At 34.9% G+C, this 22,480-nt stretch overlaps 1 protein-coding gene across 3 annotated transcripts in view; it reads right to left on the reverse strand.

Moving 5' to 3' along the window:
* TBC1D15 (TBC1 domain family member 15) overlaps positions 1-22,480 on the reverse strand; it is a 66,926-nt gene that overhangs the window by 13,783 nt on the left and 30,663 nt on the right. For 2 of the 3 annotated variants that reach the window (XM_012738840.2, XM_076007164.1), the window contains 6 exons: positions 16,381-16,483; positions 14,450-14,647; positions 11,451-11,579; positions 10,814-10,917; positions 8,911-9,005; positions 2,336-2,452 (listed from right to left, as the gene is read on the reverse strand). In XM_012738840.2, the coding sequence (XP_012594294.1) occupies positions 2,336-2,452; positions 8,911-9,005; positions 10,814-10,917; positions 11,451-11,579; positions 14,450-14,647; positions 16,381-16,483 (746 nt within the window). Of the gene's footprint in view, positions 1-2,335; positions 2,453-8,910; positions 9,006-10,813; positions 10,918-11,450; positions 11,580-14,449; positions 14,648-14,950; positions 15,002-16,380; positions 16,484-22,480 lie in introns of all 3 variants that reach the window. The other variant, XM_012738839.2, reaches the window with a different exon arrangement.

The following is a 22,480-nucleotide window of genomic DNA, read 5'->3' on the forward strand; positions in this document are numbered from 1 at the left end:
CAAGACCAGCCTGAGCAAGAGCGAGACTCCGTCTCTATTAAAAATAGAAAAAAATTAGCCAGGCAACTAAAAATAGAAACAAAAAATTAGCCAGGCGCAGTAGTGAGCACCTGTGGTCCCAGCTACTCGGGAGGCTGAGGCAGGAGGATCACATGAGCCCAGGAGCTTGAGGTTGCTGTGAGCTAGGCTCGGACAGAGTAGAGTCTCACTCTGTTGCCTGTTATCACAGCACTCTAGCTCAGGCAATAGAGGGGGACTCTGTCTCAAAAAAATAAATAAATAAAATAAAGTGCTTGGATAGAAAGAGCATGGCATTAGTGTAGACAAATGTAAATGGCAAGTTATCTAGTTAGCTGGTTTGAGACAATGCCCTAATAAAACTGAGCATTCAGAAACTCCTGCTATAGAGTATATGTGAATTCCTAACTCAAAATTACCATCTGAGAGAATGGGGCACAACGCCTCCTGTTCCCAAGGCCGATGGTCCTATTCCCTATAGTAGTAACAGAAATTAAAATGGCAACAGATTGGGGTGCTAAAGGTGTAGAGTTAAGAATGCCAGCCTGCAATAAAGACCTGGGTCTCTACTGCCAGACCAATTATTTACTACTTGTGCAACCGTGAGTCACTCTCTGAGTCAATATAACCTTCCTCATAAACTTGGGATTATTTCCCCACTTCTTCAAAAGGCCGATATTAGAATTAAAATAATAATCAAATCAAGTATGACAGCACTCTGTAACCTAAAAAGCACTCTACGAATATTCTTTCAATGATTCAATTTGAAGAAGGATTTGTTCTGTAAATTTGGATTTGGTCAAAAGGGCACACTCAATAATCCAGAAGGCCACACGTGGCCCGAAGGCTGTAGATTCCCCTAAACTTACATATAGAAAGCCAGTAGGAATTTACATAGACAAAAACAGGCAAGATGTATCCATAATTCAAGGTTCATTTGGATTTAATGTGCTGGGTATTCAGTTGCCTTCTCCAAAAGATATCTCAAGCTCTACTAAAGTCATCTGGAAAATATCTATTTCTACTGTCCTCTAGCTGGGAACTACTCGCTTGGCAAGTAACTGAGAAACTTTTCTATTATTCATATTTATTTAAAGGTTGATGGTTAGGGAATTTGTTGGTCCTTTAAAGAACAACTCAGTTCTCTTGCCCCTTAAGATACTGGCCCCTTAAGTTTTCTACCCCTTGGTATTCCTTCCCCATGCAATTTCCTACTTCTACCTCCAGCACTAGTCCTTACAATCCAGTCTTGGTAGAAAGACTTATCAAGAAAAGAGAGTAAGGTCTATATGCCCTATAAAATTTTCTGTAGTGTTTGTCTAAGATTTCAAATCAGTATTTTTCTTCACAAAGGAAAAAGCATATCAAATAATGGTTCCTAAACTTTCTCAATTCACAGCATCCTTACTGTCTCAGTAATTTTTTCTAAGGCATTGCTAGTCTCAAAGAAATAACTAATAGTTCCATTTATTAAGCAGTTAGGTCCAAGCAACGTAAGTATTTATGTCCTATGAACTTAGAGCACTGCACCACTCTTCAAACCTTGAAATTCAACTAGATACCACCATCCTCATTTCCTGTTCCTCATTTATTTTTTCATAGTACATGCTTATCACAGCAAGGCTAATAAAACCCAACTTTGCAAAGATATAACTTCATCAAAAGGTATATCGTGATCTAATGTTAAAACCTTTAACTATTTCAGCAAGTAGTTAGAGCACTGTACTACAGATATCACTATAATTCCCTTAAAAATTTAAAATATTCCACAGTGCCCTGTGACTTTGCTACAGCAACCCAGGGCTCCCTGGTTGGGAACAATAGCCTTAGGTTTCCAGTCCCCTGTAGAACAACCCCTATAAAAATTAGGCCACATGGCTGGGTGTGGTGGCTCACACCTGTAATCCTAGCACTCTGGGAGACTGAGGTGGGCAGATTGCCTGAGGTCAGGAGTTCGAAACTAGCCTGAGCAAGACCCCATCTCTACTATAAATAGAAAGAAATTAATTGGCCAACTAATATAAATAAAAAATTAGCCAGGCATGGTGGCACATGCCTGTAGTCCCAGCTACTTGGGAGGCTGAGGCAGGAGGATTACTTGAGTCCAGGCGTTTGAGGTTACTGTGAGCTAGGCTGACGCCATGGCACTCACTCTAGCCTGGGCAACAAAGTGAGACTCTGTCTCAAAAAAAAAAAAAATTAGGCCACAGAGCTATAACCTATGTCTAACTGGTTAATAAATTTAAATTCTAAAGTAAATATATTTACATTTTTTTAAATTAAGACTTTTCCTAATTTAAATAAAAACAGAACTTACCTAAGTCAAAATCATACATACAGTAGGTCATCAAAATGTCATGAAGCAAAATCAACCCTGGATTATCTTGGCCTTCATAAAACTTGTTTGTTCTATCTGTTCTGTTAACATCTTTTTCTGAAAAAGAAAATCATCACATATTTAAAAGCCTTTCAAAAAACAGATTTTATGAAGCTCACATCTTAAAAGTACAGAATTATTTTTCTTGCCATTAATTTCACTTTCTTGCTAAGTTTTATTTCATGAAAGAAAAATTCATCAAATTCCATTTCAAACATGCAATAAAGTAACATTTTTGAATATTTTTCAAAAATCAGTCTACCTCCTCATGGGCAGATTTTTCAATATTTTTGAATTTTTATCTAAACATAGAAACCTTTTAATTACATAGCAGAAAACATTTTGAATAAATTAAAAGTAATACTAAGTCATAATTCACATTAGTGATAAAAATGCCAGTCATTAACGCACATGACAATAGTACTTGAAAACAATAAAAAAAGATATTATCCAATCAAATGTAATCAAAGATATTTGTTTCATTCACAATGACATCATTCATTATAAGAAGTATTATCAACTTCTTTATCATTCATATTCCATAATCATCTTTAGGACAAATTACTTCCTTATTTTCATATATACAGCATTCAGTTTAGATATCATTATAAGCAGTTGATTTTAACTTTATAAAAATTAAAATCCACATTTTGCTAGAAATGACTTCACAACATTAAAAACACATTTTGAAACATTAGCATCAGTGTGTGCAAGGATGTACTGACAATTCAATTCCCAAATACTAATGTCTATTAAGTGCAGACTTTATAACTAAGAAGGCATTCCCCAAACTTGAAACCCTCAGTAAATTAGGAAGAAATAACTTAAAGAAACTCAAAATGATTAATATGCTCTATAATCAATTCTGTTTAAAAGCTATGACTGCTGTCACCCTTATTAAACTGAGTAATTTGAAAAATTTCACAAAACTCTTTACAAAGAGATGACAATATGGAAGATGATATGAGCTTAGACTCTATAAGAGCATTTAAAAAAATTATTAGAACAATGGTCTAGTTTCCTGTACATTACATCTGATTTTCAAAAAGCATGTCAATATCTATCAAATTGTGGATATGTTTCTCAAATAAGAAAAAGCAATACCACAACCACTCATGCTATAAATATAAAATTTCAATTAAAAATATCAAAATGTTTCAATGTCATTTCATAGCTGATAAAGAGGTAATTAATTTTATTAACTCAAGCACAATTTACATAGTCATAATGCCAATATAGAATATTTGCCTTAACAGGTATTTTAAATATAGTAAAAAGTTATTTGTACCCTCATGAACTATGAATATTTCTTTCTTTTTATATAGAAAGTTAGTAATGACAAGCCAGGCAAAAAACAGAAAAGAGATCAAAAATGATATGTAAAAATGATATTCTATAAGGTATTTCTAGAAAGAAAATGAGTTAACTTTTTTTTTAAAAAAGCCCTAGTTAAATCCAACTCTCCATATAATTGGATGTAGCTCAAAAGGCTGAAGGAAAACACAACCATGCTGACTGACCCCATTTTATATTCACCATCACTAACCTTGAGTGAACCCTTAATGCTGCCTGGCAATCATGCTCTATTTCCCCATCCAATCACACTCCTTATTCATATAACTATTTTACATCTCCTTTCTCCTTAAGCTTGTATCTTCCCCCACATCCCAGCTCTCAGGTAAGAATCTGTTTCTGAGAAAACAGGAATTATCTAAAGAGAACTTCCGTAAGTTCCCACTATCCTAACCAAATAACTGTATTTGAGTCTCTCTTCTCTCCTACAATTATAAATGAGTTTCGATCATCATGGCTAAGACCAGCCCTTCCTCTTGTGCTTGAGATCCATTCCCCAGATCCACCCTATCCAAGGACTCTAGTAATTCTTATTTCCCTCTCCAGTTTTGTTATTTTTTCCTCTCTACTGGACCACTCCTATAGCATTCATACTATTGTTTCTTTCATCATAAAAACCTTTCTAAACCCTACTTTTCCCCCTACCTGATGCCCCCTTTTCTTTCCATCTGTTTAGAGCAAAATTCCTTCAAAGAGCTGTATGTATTGTCTCCAAGTCCTCTTCTTCCACTGTCTCTTGAATTCACGCTAATCAGGCTATCACCCCCACCAATCCATCAAAATTCCTCTTTAATTAAAATCTTCAGTGATCTCCTTACTACTCTAGGCAATAGTCAATTCTTCATTTTACTTGACTTCACAGTCACCCTTTCTTTTTTTTTTTTTTTTTTTGAGACAGAGTCTCACTTTGTTGCCCAGGCTACTAGAGTGAGTGCTGTGGCATCAGCCTAGTTCACGGCAACCTCAATCTGCTGGGCTCAAGTGATCCTACTGCCTCAGCCTCCCGAGTAGCTGGGACTACAGGCATGCGCCACCATGCCCAGCTAATTTTTCATATATATATTTTTAGTTGGTCAATTAATTTCTATTTTTAGTAGAGATGGGGTCTCGCTCAGGCTGGTTTCGAACTCCTGGCCTTAAGCAATCCGCCCATCTCGGCCTCTCAGAGTGCTAAGATTACAAGCATAAGACACCACACCCAGCCCCTTTCTTGAAATATTAATACTTTCTTCACTTGTGTTTTAGGAGATCAAATGTTTATGTTTTCCCTCTTTGTTTCTGGCTCTTTTTTCAGTCACCTTTTCTGATTTTTCTTACTTTTTCCTACTTATAAACTAAAGTGCCTCAAGGCTCAATTCTTGGGTCTCTTTTTTCCTAACTATATTTAACTCCCCTGGCAATTTCACCTAGTTTCATAATTCAGTTTCACATAGTCTCATACCATTTATGTTGATGACCCCAAAATTCATCTCCAGCCCCTACCCTGAATTCCAGCACTATATATCCACCTCTACATATTAACTTGCAGATATCCAACAGGCATCTCAAAATGAATGTCCAAAACCAAACTTCAAATATTCCCTTCTAAACTTCCTTCTCTCATAGTTTTTTCCATCTTAGTAAACAAATTGCAACTCCATTCCTCCAGCTGCTCGCCCTAAAAACGTGGGAGTTATCCTTGAGTTTTGCTTCCCTTAACTGATGTTAAACCTTCAAAATACATGTAAAAACCAACATTAAGATCTCTGGCCCAAATCATTCCACAACCTACCCAGAATAACTCCATTCCAGTCACACTGGTTTCCTGCTCTTCTTCAAACATGCAGAGACCTTGAGGGAGAAACAAGTCTAGACCTTTCCTGCTGTTCATTCAGAATGCCCTTCACCAAGATAGTTGCATAGCATATAACCCCTACTTCTTCAAGTATCTATTCAAATCTCACCCACTCAACTGTTAGCCCCCTGGATCAAGCAACCATCATCTCTCACCTGAATTATAGCAATAGCCCAAATGTTCTTTTTCTTTCCCTCAAGTCTGCCCTCCTACAACAATTCTCCAGAAAGCAGCCAAAGTGATTTTAACATAACTCAGATCAAGCCACTCTTCTGCTCAAAATCCTCCACTAGCTTCCCATCTCACTTCAGAGTAAAGCCTTAAGTCTTTACAAGAACGAAGGCTCTATGTGATCTACATCTAGTTGTCCACCATTCCCTTTCTGACCTTATCAACTCATTCCAGCCACACTCACCTCCACGCTATACTTCAAACGTGGAAAGGTCCTAAAGCAGAAAACAAGCCTAACACTTACTGTTCCTTTCAGCTTGGAATGCCTTTCACCTATGTATCTGCATAGCTCAACCCCCCCCTTTTTCAAGTTTCTACTCAAATATCAATTTCTTGGTAAAAACCTTCCCTGGTTGCCCGAGTTAAAACTGTAACATTGTACACAAACGTCCTAACCATCTTCCTTGCCTTATTTTTCTATTTATCATTTATCACTAACATACCACATGTTACTTACTTATCTTGTTTACTGTCTGTTCTTTCCCACAGAAATGGAAGCTTCTTGAGGGCAAGAATTTTGCCTGTTTTGTTCACTGATGAATCCCCAATGCCTAGAGAAAAGCCTAGTACATAATAGGCACTAAGTAAATATTTATTGAATGACTGAATATATGAATGCTTAAAATAATCAATGTGATTATCAAAAAGATCCCCTGGTGATTCCAATGTGCAGCCAAGGTTAGAAACTACTGCTCTAAAGACTGAGATTCCTGGGCCTTCTTAACTATCTCCTTTTCCCCTGGGTGACATCATCTATTTCCATAATTATTTATACTGATAACACCCAAATTTATATCTCCTACCAGACCACTCCAGACTATTCAACTAGCTACCTGACATTCCATTTGTATAGCTCACCTAATGTATATATAATACCTAATTCAATTTCACCATATCCAATTCTGTTCATCTAAGTGTGCAACTCCTACCAACCACCTAATTTCAAGACACTGAGTCCTATCTTTGATTTCTCTTTCCCCTTCACACCCCACATTTAATACATCAGAAAGTCTTCAATTTCATCATATCCAATTCTGTTCATCTAAGTGTGCAACTCCTACCAACCACCCAATTTCAAGACACTGAGTCCTATCTTTGATTTCTCTTTCCCCTTCACACCCCACATTTAATACATCAGAAAGTCTTATCAATTCTATCACCAAAATATAACTTAAATCCACATACTTCTCTACATCTCCACTACCCCCTCTCTTGCTTGGACTTCTACTAACGCATCTCCCTATTCCTACTCTTATCATGACTCAAAATTCATTATCAGACAGCAGTAAAAAATGATTTCAAAATATAAACAAGATATTCTTATTTTAAAATGCTTCAGTAGTTTCTCATCATACTTAAAGTAAAATCCAACTTCTTGTCATGATCCACAAGACCTACAGTTTACTGTATAGCTTTGTTTTTAATAAAGTAAACTAATATCCCCCCTCAAAAGAGCTTTTAGTAATCATTCCTAAAAAATACTTCTAGAAAAAGGTATTATACAAAAATAATGCTTTAAAACTAATTTATTTTATATATTTCTACTGGTAGAAAGCACAGTATAGTTGAAAGGCCACTTAATTAAGAATTATATCTGAATATGAATGAGTCTGGGCTATGGAACTAACTGGATAGATGCCTTTAAAACAATTTACTTTTCTGCGTTTCAATTTTATCTGCTAAAAATGAGCAAATTAGACTCAATTCAAATGATACTATGGGATTTAAAATACCTAAATCTTTCTATCAGTCTCCAGGAAAGGTTGAGAAGATCACATCATCATTATTGCTTGATATAAAGGGAAGAGGATATGGCACGTGGAAAGAAAATTTTTAAAACACAGAATTATTTGACCTGTAAGTTCCCTTCCAGTTCAAATATTTTATGTTCAAGCAGGATGAAAATAGTCCATTATCATTTTTCCTACTGAAACTGAAAATGCAAGAAATTTCAGTTGGAAACTTTAGATAGAACTCCATGACTCAGGATCCCTAACCTTTTGCCTTAACCAGAGGAAGGATACAATTTATACTGGTATAATTTATTTTTCAGAAAAATTAAGTTCTTTTTCAATCAAAAGTAGTATTGCCAAAAAGATCTTAGCACTTGTCTTTATGTCTACAAAACCTATAAAACTAGTCTATTACATTGGGCTTTCTAAATATAATTTAGAGAAATCCTTCTTCCATGAGAGGGTGGTGGTAGTGATAGTGATCATAACACACGCCAATCTTTATTTATGAAGCTATAGATAAACAAATTCAAATACCACATAAGAAGTGCAAAACTAATTTCCACTACTATCCAAAGATATCCTAAAATCACATAGAGACACAGTAATAAGATAGTTAAGAACACTAAAGCTGGACTCTCAACATTTATTAACCATGTGACCCTGGACAAGTCATTTATGCTCTCAATGCTTCAGTTTTCTCAATTGAAAATGAAGATTATGAACTGAAACTTGTCAGGTAAACATGTATGGCAGCAACTATGCTTCCTTCAATAACTTATACCAACATGGTCTTTATTGTAAGACCTATACAACACAGTACTATTTGGAAATAAGTCTAATGCTTTTAAGATAAAAGTCTATCAAGTATTTTTTTTTTTTTAGAGAATAGTTATCCCCAGGGAAATAGTTATTTTATTTTGAAATGCTAACAAAAATTTACTATGTAGAGTCATTTATTTAACTTAAAAAATAAAGTATATGCATATTTAGGAAAGGTCTAGAGGAATATAAACCAAAGCCTATTAAACATAATTATCTCTGGGTGACAGAAATAAAACTAATCTTTATTTTCTTCTTTTGCTCATCTACAGTACCCCTAATTTTTCTATAATAAACACAAATTAATTAAATTCACATTTTGGAACTGAAAATTAAATATATCAGTACTTATAAATATACTGACTGAATTCATATGCCTACTGGAACAGGAACAATCAAGAACATTAAACACATTCCAATGTACTTTCTAATTATGATGTGTCTTTTGAATGCTAGTGCTATAGTATGTATCTTCACTTCTTTAATCTTATCAACAAGTAAACCCCTCTCTTGCATTTCCAAAGTTGTTAAGAAAAAATTACCAATAAGACTTCTATAATCTCTTAACCTCGAATTTCTCTTCTCTTGTTCCTCGCTGACAGACTTCCACTGTAGTTTCATCCTGAAGTATTCGTCACTATGGAAAACAATATGACACCAAAGAAAGCTATTTGAAAACTTTATTTTTAACATTTAACTGGATTTTTCTATAAATAGTATATCAAAGTATTTATGATACTAGTTGGGATATAAGTTTATAAACATGATAGTGAAATGTTTAAAATTATGACTAATGAGTAAAAACAAAGGGGAAAAATAACCTTATACATGTCACAAAGTTTATGTGATAAACTTAACTACTAGAATAATTCTAGGCATGCTTTAACAAAAACATTTACCTCAATCTTTTAAATTATATCTAAAATTATTCTAATCATATTTTAACCACTAAAGTTTCTGAATAATTATAAATACAAATCTAAATGGCTTCTTTTAAAATGTGACATTATAGTTCCATTTTCCAACCAGTTTATCACAGAAACTTATTAATGTAAAAATACCTTAGAAGGATTGGTAAACTAGTTGAAAAAAAAAAATTGTCAGAGAACAAGCACATAATGATTAAGAGTAGCTTTAAATCAAAGGCCCTAGGCCGGTACGCTGGCTCACGCCTGTAATCCTAGCACTCTGGGAGGCTGAGGCGGGCGGATTGCTCAAGGTCAGGAGTTTGAAACCAACCTGTGCGAGACCCCGTCTCTACCATAAATAGAAAGAAATTAATTGGCCAACTAATATATATATATATATATATATATATATATATATATATATATATATATATATATAGGAAAAATTAGCTGGGCATGGTGGTGCATGCCTGTAGTCCCAGCTACTTGGGAGGCTGAGGCAATAGGATGGATTGCTTGAGCCCAGGAGTTCGAGGTTGCTGTGAGCTAGGCTGATGCCACGGCACTCACTCTAGCCTGGGCACCAAAGCGAGACTCTGTCTCAAAAAAATAATAATAATAAAAATAAAAAATAAATAAATCAAAGGCCCTAGACTGACAACTGGAAATAAGATGTATACCTGGAAAGCTAGTCTGTTTCTTTTCTTTTCAAGTCTGAGAAATAACTTAAAATAGAAATATTCTTCCAATAAAGAATGATCAGTTTGTTATAAGAGCACCAGGAAAATAATTTAAAGGCAATTAATCTAAAGAGCAAATACACCTCTTAAGAGCCAATTTTTATAACTTCATAATAAACTGTAAAAATGCATCAAGATGAATGAGATATACTTAAAAATGTATGTGTAAATATTAGTTATCTTTCAAGCATGCAAAGGCTTGTACAAGAGAACTGGAATTTTTTAAATCTTTTTACAAGGCTGGGCACGGTGGCTCACGCCTAGCACTCTGGGAGGCCGAGGCGGGAGCATCGTTCAAGGTCAGGAGTTTGAAACCAGCCTGAGCAAAAGCAAGACCCTGTCTCTACTAAAAAAAATAGAAAGAAATTAATTGGCCAATTAAAAATATACAGAAAAAAAATTAGCTGGGCATGGTGGTGCATGCCTGTAGTCCCAGCTACTCAGGAGGCTGAGGCAGAAGGATCACTTGATCCCAGGAGTTTGAGGTTGCTGTGAGCTAGGCTGACGTCACGGCACTCTAGCCCAGGCAACAAAGTGACTCTGTCTCATAAATAAATAAATAAATAAATAAAGTCTTTTTACATATTCACCAACATAACTGCAACAAAGTCCTTCTAATAAGTGTTTCTGGTTTGAAATAATTACAACATTCATACTTTTTAAAATGCAATGACGACAATAAAATTACTTTCTCACTCTCTGGTCTATTACAAATGCTCATGTAGAAACTCTATATTAATTCGTATGGGTGGGTTACTTGAATTTCTTTGATGAACACACAAAAGACTATTACTTACGTTTTTTGTTTTTGTAATTGAGTTCTTTCCTCCTTAGTACTGTCCCAAGGAAAATAACCCAGAAGAAATTTCCATGCTTGCTTTCTCAATGCATGACTAAGTCCCTGAAGAAAGTATGCATATTAAACACATTAATAAAAAAGGCAGTAAGTTCACAAAACCTACATATAAACAGGAAAACTAATATTTAAGAGGTAGTTTCATCCATTCAAATAGTTCAATTCAGTGAATACTATCTTGTTCTTACTTCTAGATTCTACAGATGTAAGCACCTGCCAGAAAGCTTAAATAACGCAAAGTATACAGTAGATTGTATAGCAGTTAGCGGGACTGATGAGTCTTTCCAGGCTAGACCTTACTAAACAGTGAATGCCACTAGGGTGTGCACCTCCTTCACATAAACCACAGAACTTCAAGTAAGGAAGAATATCCTCTGCTAGGCCTAAAGGTATACCACTACCTATTCCTCCCAGGAGATCACAAGCACCTCACTCTGTCCCATTCAATCCAGGAATCTTAAGACATCATTCACCAAAGAAATAAAAAAGTTCATTCTTCCCGTTAAAAAAAACCCATAAACTACAACCCTGAATACTAGCAGTTTATGATACAATCCATAGTAAAGTGTTTAAATTACCCCTCTAAATATCATCTGCTTCATATTGTCTACATTTAAAATTCTTCCTTCGGAATCAATGTTCTTAGTCCATTCTTCCAGTGATACTGGCTCTCTCCTTTGAACAACAGGTCTGTCTCCCAAATCAATCTAAAATAAGAAGATAAGCAAAACAAGTACATCTTTAACCAGTGAAATGAAATCAAGTGAATAGAAACTAAATCTAAAATACTATTTTTTAGACATGAGTTCTAATACTCCCACTGAACACACAACTGGGTTACAAATGCAGAAACAGGAAATCCCACAGACTAAAAACATTTGTTGGCCAGGTGCAGTGGTTCACACCTGTAATCCTAGCACTTCAGGAGGCAGAGGTAAGAGGATCACTCGAGGCCACGGGTTCCAGACTAGCCTGAGCAACATAGTGAGACCCCATCTCAAAAACAAAATAAAAACATTTGTTACTTTTAAAAAAAAAAAAAAGGTTCTTTGCTATTTTGGGTTCAATTACATAAATACAGAACATTCAACAGGTAAATTCTATCAGAAACCTTCAAACTGTATTACTGTGGTCCGCACACCCAGGATATGGACCACTACCAGCCCGTGGCCTGTTAGGAAGGTAGAGGTGAATGGTGGGCAAGTAAGCAAAGCTTCATCCGTATTTACAGCTGCTCCCCATCAATTGCATCACCGCCTGAGCTCTGCCTGTCAGATCAACAGTGGCATTAGATTCTCACAGAAGCATGAACCCTACTGTAAACTGGGCGTGGGACAGATCTAGGTTATGCACTTCTTATGAGAATCTAATGCCTGATGATCTCAGGTGGAGCTTAGGCGGTGATGCAAGCACTGGGGAGTGGCTGCAAATACAGATTATCATTAGAAGAGAGGTTTGACTGCACAATAAATGTAATGCCCTTGAATCATGTCAAAACCACACTCCCATCCCCTGGCCTGGTCTGTGGAAAATCGTCTTTCAGGAAACTGGTCCTTCATGCCAAAAAGGTTGGGGATAGTGGCTATATTATTTAAAAAGAAAGAATATGTAAGTATTCCATTAATCATATGCTAAAATTAGCCTTTCTTCCAAACTAAAGTTTATAATTCTCAGAACTGACTCATAACCATTAGCTCCACTTGGCATTTTCTACAGCTTTTAATTCAATTAATAGATGTTCGTAATTTAAAAATATTAGGTCATTAAATATGAAATGTCCAATTTCCTTAAGTGCTAAGTTTGACAGCTGACATCTCTGACATTTCACTTTGACACTTCTAGTTTTATTTTTATTGTGAAGGTATTTAATACAACCTCAGTCTTTCAAACACACGTTTGGTTTGTGATTATCTTTAAAAGTTTTTTTAGAGTAATTTTTGTGAAACCATGGGTAATTCAAAAATTCTCATTATTTTTCAAATAGAAGTACCACTGAAGAACCTACCCAGCACAGATAGTTCAAAATATCAACAAAGTGTTTGGCAAGAATGTAGCTAATGAACACACAGTATGTCAATGGTTTCAGAAGTTCTGTATGGTGATTTTATTCTTGAAAATGAGCCACATGGGTAATCTGAGACTGAGGTGGATAATGATGAGCTGAAAGCTGTAGTGAAAGAAAATACATCTCAACCTGCACATGAATTAGCAGCAAGGGTTTGACGTTACTATTCCAACATTATTGGACCATTTGAAACAAACTGGCAAGGTAAAGAAGCTAGATAGATGGGATCCGCATGAATTAAACGAGCATCAGAAAAGAAACCATCTCAAAGCTTGCTTCTCTTTGCTGTCACAACATTAAAGGAGAACCATTTCTACATCATATTGTTACGTGTGATGAAAACTGGATGCTCTTTGACAATCGCAAGCATTTGGCACAATGGTTGGATAAAAATGAAGTGCCAAAACATGGTCCAAAACTAAATATTCATCAAAAAAAACTAATGGTATCTGTTTGGTGGTCCAGCACCAGCATTATCCATTACAGCTTCATGAAACCTGGTCAATCGATTACAGTGTCTACTGCAACCAATTGGACGAAATGATAAAGATGCTTGCAATTAAGCAGCTGAGGTTCATCAACAGAGATAGGACAATCCTACTACAACACTCAACCACATTTTGCACAAACAATGCTGCTCAAACTATAGAAGCTGGACTTGGAAACTCTCTGTCATCTACCATATTCACCAGACCTTGCTTCAACTGACTATCACTTCTTCCAGGCTTCAGACCTTGCAAGGAAAAATATTCGATTCTCAACAAGCTGTGGAAAATGCCTTTAGCGATTTCATTGCCACTCGCTCTCCAGGCTTCTTTGCTGCTGGCATAAACAAGCTACCGTTAAGGTGGCAAAACTATGTTGACAGTTTAGGCACATACTTTGATTAATTGTACAGCTTCTTGTTTGAGATATAATAAACTACACTTTTGACTCAAAATTGGACATTTCATATTTAACGACCTAATACCATCTGAAAGATAAACCCGTTTACAATTTAGATATTTATGATTTTCTAACTATGTGCAAGCCTAGAATTGTAGCAAATTCAAAAGTCTTGTTGAACATAAAGATTTGCCATAATTGAAAGCCAAAACCCATCTCATTTAAAAATGTAAAGATTCACATGAGAAGGAAAGTCCTAATGTACTATCCTGATTAGCTATCACTGATAACTACTGAGCAAACACACAGAGGAGGAACAGAACTGAGTGGCAATAGGCAAGGCTCACTCTTAGCTCACTGCTACATGCTAAATAAAACAACCTGTTCACTATTATCAAAAGGTTAATCAAAGAAAAGAATCCCAACATTAATAGAGAAAATGTAAGATGGAGAACAAATCAAGAATTTGGTGGCAGGACAAGCATTGATTGTCAGATATATAGCAAAAAGTTGTAAGACTAGATTATGGGAAAGAAGTAGACAGCACCAAAATTGAATTTCTATAGTGTCCAGTACAAATCTTCCTGTTAAAATATCAGAGCTGTATTAATATAAATCTCTACTCACTCTTGTGATGACTTCAAATCCTGGTTCTTCTTGTTGATTTATCTTTAGACCTGGAATAGCATCACTAAGAAAATCTGCCATTTCTGAAGGTGGTCGTTGATGTGTAGAGGGATCATTGCCTCTCAAACTATCAAAAATGTAGTTTGTGACTTTGGAAAATCCTACCATAGTTGCTGTATAAGGATCCTTTTTAATTTTCTATGTAGTAGGAAGAAAAATATTAGCATTATTAATTCAAATAAAGAATAAAAATATTTCATCACAGGAAATAAAGCAAAGTTTTTTAAAAGGGGGGAAATCAGAACTAAAACAGAGTGTTCTAAGATTATCTTAAAATTTTATTTTCTTTCTTGGAAGAAAAATTTAAATTTTCTAAGCCAACCTTTTCATTTGGTTAAAATAGCATAATAAATGGCAAGTTAATGCTACTGATTGAATTGCAGATAAGCAAATGATTGCAGGCTTCAATCTGCATACATCAGAAATATATGCAGTGCTTACTTTCCAGTGGTGAATGGCCCACAACAGCTTTCTTCTGTCTAGCAGTCCTGCCTTCACAAAAAAAAATATTTCTTGAAGTGTGCACTACCACACTAGTCTAATACAAAATATCTGATGGTTAAATTTAAAAGCTCACAATATTTAAATATTGGCTGACATTTTAATCTAATTATATGAAGAGTAAATCTTGCTGACAATAACAATTTGTTCTGAAACACTGGTGTCCTTGAAAACAGCAAATGGTTTTTCTACTGATACATCCTAGGATTACTTCTGAAGTCCAAACTGCTTGCTCATATTTAGCAAAAAGTTATTTATTAAAAATAACTGATTATTTTGACAAGCAGAAAAACTGTACCCTCATTTTCTACTTAGTTTTTTTTTTTTTTTTTTGAGACAGAGTCTCGCTTTGTTGTCCAGGCTAGAGTGAGTGCCGTGGCATCAGCCTAGCTCACAGCAACCTCAAACTCCTGGGCTCGAGCGATCCTTCTGCCTCAGCCTCCCGAGTAGCTGGGACTACAGGCATGAGCTACCATGCCCGGCTAATTTTTTTTTTATATATATATCAGTTGGCCAATTAATTTCTTTCTATTTATAGTAGAGACAGGGTCTCACTCTTGCTCAGGCTGGTTCTGAACTCCTGACCTTGAGCAATCCACCCGCCTCGGCCTCCCAAGAGCTAGGATTACAGGCGTGAGCCACCGCGCCCGGCCTAGTTTTTTTTTTTTTTAACTCTTTTGTCCTTCTTCCTAAAAAGTTCCCTCTTTACCCTGTTAATCTCTACATCTTTAAAACCAAGGAGAGAGCATCTGGGACATAAACACTTAAACACTTGTTAAATGAATAAGTGAATAAAGAAATGAATAAACCATTTCAGTTTGTGTAGTATTCTAAGTAAAAATAAACACATGTTCATTTCTGACTGTGTTATGTGCACATGTTTAGCCAAATACAAGAACATACCCAAATACTTTTAGAGGAATTAGATTATCATGACCCCAAAACAACCTACTTAAAAGTAAAATATTTAATCAGATTTTTGACTGATTTGATCATTAATTAATTCAAAGTGGCTTACCCTGCGACTCTTGGCCTAATCAATGAAATCTATGATAATAAAATCTATGATATGAAAATCAATGAAATCTATGTACATCAGTCGATGTACAAATTTTATTGTACATTGACTGATGTACAATTTCAGTACAATAAAGAGAAAAACTGTCTTCAGAGAGTAACTAAGAACCAAAGAAGCTTCTGAGTCTTGCAAATAATATGAACATATTATTTCTATAAAATTACAGAGAATAATTCCATAAAGATTACACACACACACACCTCATTGTGTACTTTGAGAAGATGAGAGGTAGGGGGTATACAAAATGGAGTTAGATTAATAGATTATTACAGGATAGATTTAAGAAACATACTTGTATTAAACCATATGCAGGTTCATCAAGAAGATTTTCAAATGACTGTGAAAGACTCTTATTCTGACAATTCACAAGAAGTGTTCTTTTATCCTGTGAAGATCTGTAATTAAAAAAGTAGATTTGTAGAAAATACTAGCACCCTGCATCAATTACTACCTGAATAATTACTAATAAATAATTTTTCATACCAAAAAAATTTTAATGTGCAGTTCTAGAAAGTTCCAAGAATACAATATTAGCAAATATTTAGTAACTTTTTAAAATGACCTTTGAAACTATACTATATGAAACATGAAATACAAAATTGATACTAAATTTTTATATAACAAACATAAAACAAAGTATATTTTTATCCCAGATAAAGCCAAGAGGAAGAAATTGTAATGAACCCAAATTCTTGACCAGAATTACAATAGAAAAGCCTTACAATGTATCTAATTTTATTATCATAAAAAGTAAAAGAAACCCAAAACACACTTTAGGATTCATCAGTATATAATATGTACAATATAGAAAAATATATCTTATTTTGAAATGCTTTCCAACTTCATTTCATAGCTTGGTAGTATTGCAATATAAGATGTTAAAAATATAAGATAAAATATATTAGTTATTTGGTAAAGATCATCAATCATGCTAACCATAATTATAAATACAGACATATGAGCATATTTAATAAGATTATTAGGTACATGTCAGATAACAGTATTTTTATAGTTCTTGCTTATTAAGCTCTGGAACCAAGTCTCTCTCTACATTTCTTAATAACTACAGAATAAATAAAATGTTTTCTATATAGACATCTAATTTCAAGTAATCAGATGTATTATCCAGTCTTTTTCTATTCAGTAAGTTTTACGACTTAGTTGTAATATATCTACAACTTTTCTATGTTTAAAATAAAAATCAAATGTGTTATTTTGCTGCTATATACCTCTAGTTTATTATAATGTTTGAGATAAGATCTTTAATAATAGTTATCTCTTCTCAATTCTAACAAAACAGGATGCAACAGTAACAGTAGAGGGGATATGAAATCCAAAACAGATCTCATTCTTACACAGTCAGAAACAGCACTCGATCTCTACGGTGACAACAATAGCTAATAAGCTCCTTGGCTTTTTAAAAGGAGCTGAGGTTGAGTCATTTGATGAAGGAAAAAATACGTTTTAAAACATTTACTTTTCATTAAACACATTTTTCTGAACATTTTGAGGGGTTGTATTTAATATGAAGACCTACATATTCTCTCACAAAGTATTTTTGAAATGATAGCTCAACTTTTAAATGTAGCATCAGAAAAGTAGCTAATATAGGAATAATTTTTTTTCCTAGCACAGTACTGCTGGCACTGTGACTATTAGTTTGTTTCTAACAATAAATTAAGTCAAATTATTTCTTTGAAATACAAATACAAATGATCATGGGCATGAAAATACTGCCTATTCATGTAGAAGGGGAGTCAATATGCAATCTTTAGCTACCTGGGCTCAGAGAATTCTATGACTTCATATCTAAAACAGTGGCCACTAAACAGGAGATGGAAAGAAGAAATGACTGCCTTACCAACAAGCAACTATAAATACTTTACTTAAAAGGAAATATTTTATTTTTTTAAACTAAACTCTGTGATAGAGATTGGGAAGGTCTACCTGGAGAAGAATATGAAGAAATTTAGAACCTGACTCTCCCAAAGGAAATCAACATAACATTAAAAAAAAAAAAGTACAATCTTTCCATCTGTCATGTTACCACACTGATTTAATCTATAAATACGTATTCTGGGAAACTGATGTCTCACGCCAACATTATTCAAAACTTTCAAACTCATTGCAATAGTAAGGTGAACTTTTAATGATGTTAATACCACCATTCTATTAAAACCTACTATACAGTTTAAAAAACATGGTCTAATATCATAACTATAGAAGCATATCTCCTGCAAATTCTGAACTCATTCCCAGGCTTTGGGGTACAGCTCTCCTAAAGACCTCCAAAATAAATTCAGAAATTACAAACTGAACAATGTTTGTGCACTGAGATATACCAGTAACTATTTTATATTGATATTGAGAATGACCAATATGTAAAGTTAAAGAAGTAAATAAAATAGTATTGCAATGGATAATAATAAAAAATGTGAATAGGTTAATGTTTACAATATAGAAATTTTATATCTAAACCTTAATCATTTAAATAGTTGGTGCTGTGTGATAATATAATCAATTTGGCTTTTCAGGAGAAGATATAGATTTTTTTTTTTTTTTTTTGCTGCTTGGATAGCTATATATTAATGTAAAAATAGCCCAATAAACAAAATAATGTAATGGAATCAACAGGCCTCATTCTAAGCCAACATTAAGCCTCATTCTAGCAACCAACTTTGTTCAGAAAGGTAAGAAAAATGTACTTCTTTTACTCAAGTGAATACCACATTTTTAAATCATGACAAATTAAAGAACATTTACAAACATCAATGAATATGACAATTTGTTTCCCTGGTAGATAAGAATATCACCTGAGAAATACTAAGCCTCAAGAAAGTAACCTATTTTGCACTGGCTAGATCCAGTTGGTGAGATTGAAAAATGTTATTATGTTTGACTGGTCTAGCCGAGCCTCTCTTCCTGGCTCTTGTACAGCTACCCAATCAATCCCTAGATCACTGGCAATCTTTGCCCCTCCTTATAGTAAGACTTTGCTCCTGTAAGAGGAAGGTCTGCTTTTTAGGAAGAAAAACTTAATTCATTAGAGAACATATTAGAAAGACAATACAGCAATAGATGCAAGCCATGTTCCTCAATTTAGCATAATCAAAATAAAAAGACAGTTATCTTGGTTTTGAACTCGGAATAAGACATCTTTGACCACAGCCATATGACTCTGGAAACATCATTTTGCTTAGGATAACTGCTCCAGGGACAGGAAACGAAACCCCCATAGTTGACACTCTAGTAGAATTAAAAAATTGGGGATAATATTTGAAAACTTTCATTTCTTTGAACTTAGAAATCTGGGAATTCCATTCACTTGGATCATAACTAACAAGAATAAGGGCCTTTAAAATTCTCCTTAAGAATATGATAGTGGGAGATGACTTACACAAATTTGAGACTTTTTTTTATAGTAAAGTGTCTTTATTCTACTACTTGGACTCATTATATAACCTATGGTGAGCTATAATGGCACAATATAATTGGGCATAATTTGTGACAAACAAAAAATAGGGAGCACTTATTTTCAGCCTAGAGTAGAGGGGCCTTGCACTGTTCTTATGCATTTCAGACCATTCATGGGCCAAAATCAAACTGCTCCCACCCAGTGTCACAGGAGAATACACAAAGGAAAAGTGACTGATATTAGGGGAGTAGTTTTTGAAGTAGTCACTTCAGAAGAATGGCCACATCCTGGATGACCATAAACTTAGTAACTAAGCTCAATGAAAAGAGAATAAAGCATAGGAAGGTCAGTCTCCTCTGCTAGCTTTTTCTCTCTGACTAGATCATTAAAGGTTGCAATTAATCACTTATGCTCACATCTAGCCCAACTTTATCCTTCCCTTAGCTGATTTCATTCTCTCCCAGAATTTCAATTACTACTGCACATGAAAAACTTCCAGATTATCCTTTTATATGCTCTTATATAGTGCCATATGTCTTATTCAGAGCACTTACTACAGCTGAAATTTTACATTTATTTAACTGATGCTTGTCTCTCCCACAAATACTACTAAAGTCCATGAAGGCAGGGGCCATGTTTTATGATTGCTGTATCTTTCCAGCATGTAGCATTGCTGCATCTAAGACATAGTAGGCCTTCAAAAAAAAAAAAAAAAGAAAGAAAAAGAAATACTTGAATAAAAAAAAGAAATGGACAGAGGAACATCATTCCTAGGTTTTCATGTTTCCAAATGGAAATAAGCACTTCTCCTAAAGAACTCTCCTTCCCAGTGACTTATCTGCTGAGACTGGAAAAGAGGAAGGTGCATTTCTGGCATAACTCCTTCTAAGCTCTCTATTTCTCTTAGATCTGTTTCCCAACAGAGAAAGTGCTTTCTGTTCTTATTCACATCCTAAGTGGTCTGTCCTCAGTAGAGAGGCCTGTGGTTACCCAGCACTGACAATAACTGGGTGAGTTTAAAACAAATTTGGGATAAATTATTACGATGTCACATGTCTAAGCCTCACTAAAAAATGGTATTTTTGTCATCTCTGATTCTTATGCTTATTTCATTGTTTGTAAATTCAGAAAAAGAAACAAGGTTGCACTTACTCATGAAAACACCATGAAAACACACTGAAGGTACACAATACCCCTGTAGCTGCTTAAGTGGCTGTCAAGGCTATCCTTGAACCCATCCAGGATAGAAAACTCTTATCTCCTGAGCTAAAACCTGTCTCCTAATTTCAGTTTGGAGTCATATAAAACATAATCCACAACTTATTTTTCACAATAACTTTTTCAAAGTTATTTGTCAAATTGATAATTATGATGCCATTTATTCATTCAACTATTTACTATGCATCTCTTAAGTACCAGGTATGTGGCTAGGAACTAGGAAGAAAATGGAAACAAGGTATCTATCCTTACAAAGTTTACATTCTAGAGTAAAACACCAAAGATGTACACAGACAAAATTATTTATGCTAAGTGCTATTATGCTAAGTGCTAATTAATTATGCTAAGTGCCATGAAGGAAGCAAACAAGGGAATGAGATAGGGAGAAGGAATGGAGGTAGGAACCTACATTAGATGGAAAAGGGGGCAGCCTGGAAAGCCTCTCTTAGCAAATGACATTAAACTGAGATCTCAGGGAGCAGAAGAGTAGGAGAATAATCCAAGCAAAAGAAACAGTATGAACAAAGGACCTTAAGAAAGAATTTAGGGGATTTTAGGAACTGAAAGAAAATCATGTGGCTAGAATGCAAAAGAGAATAGCATGAGATGAAGTTTAAGAGAGAAACAGCTAAAACAGGGCAGGACTTTGCTGACCATAGTAAGAAGTGTCAGTTTTATTTAATGCTGCACTGAAATGTCTCCTCTTTATGGTAAACTCCCATATCCTTAAATATTTTTGTAAGACCATTCTGATCCCTATCTTACACTGGTTATCTCTTCGACACAGTATAGTTAGTCCAGCACATTTAAAATGCAGTGCTTAAATCTAAGCCCACTTCTCCAAAGTATGATCTTAACTGTAAAGAGGGGCTACCACTACCCACATCCTAGATACTATCCTTTAATCAACAAATTCTCAGAACAAATGAGTTCTTCTGTGAGTTACTGATACTGAGCTTATACTAGGGTGCTAAAATCCCCAAGTCTTTAATGCCTACTACTAGAAAGCCATAACTTTCTGTTCTAATCATGACACTGCCTCTCCTGGAATCTACTTAACCTTTGCAAATGGTAGCCTATTCATGGGTTCTCACTTCAAGATCCAAGATCCACACACCACCAACCAGATCTGACTTTCTTACACTTACTGGTACTGAATAGCATGTGTAATGCCAGCCAGAAGCGATCAATATAGTAAGGGAGGACTTCATGCCACAAAATACATAGTCAAAATCTTTCAATTTGTGGATCACTCCTAGCCTTATACAATCTAAATTTGGGCAATTTGACAAGTGAGGACATTATTAATGAAGTTAACAATCATCCCTGCAGTTACCCTAAGCAAAAAACCTCAACTTCTCCCTTCTCACCTCCACATAACCAATCACAAAATCTAATCCTAAGTACTTTTCCAATACTTCTAATCTTTCCTGTCACTCTCCTAGTTCAGGCCATCTTAATCTTATCTGGATGACTGGAACAACCTGATAACAGGACTTACAAAATTCTTTATGCTCTGGCCTTTACTCAGCTCTTTGGCCTCATCTTTAACTTAGTACCCTCCCCTCCCCATAATTTGCAGACCTGAATACTGAACTACTTTGTCCTGTGCTCACATTATGTTTGTGCTCTTTCCTCCATCTAAAACATCCTTTCCTCTAAATATCTTCCCTTGCAAGCTAATGTTCACTCATTTTTCAGGTCTCAACTTACACGCTACCTTTTCCAGAAGGTCTTCCTTGAACCCCCAGTCTGAATT

Source organism: Microcebus murinus, chromosome 10 (genome assembly GCF_040939455.1).
Source record: "Microcebus murinus isolate Inina chromosome 10, M.murinus_Inina_mat1.0, whole genome shotgun sequence".
In the NCBI taxonomy this organism is placed as follows: domain Eukaryota; kingdom Metazoa; phylum Chordata; class Mammalia; order Primates; family Cheirogaleidae; genus Microcebus; species Microcebus murinus.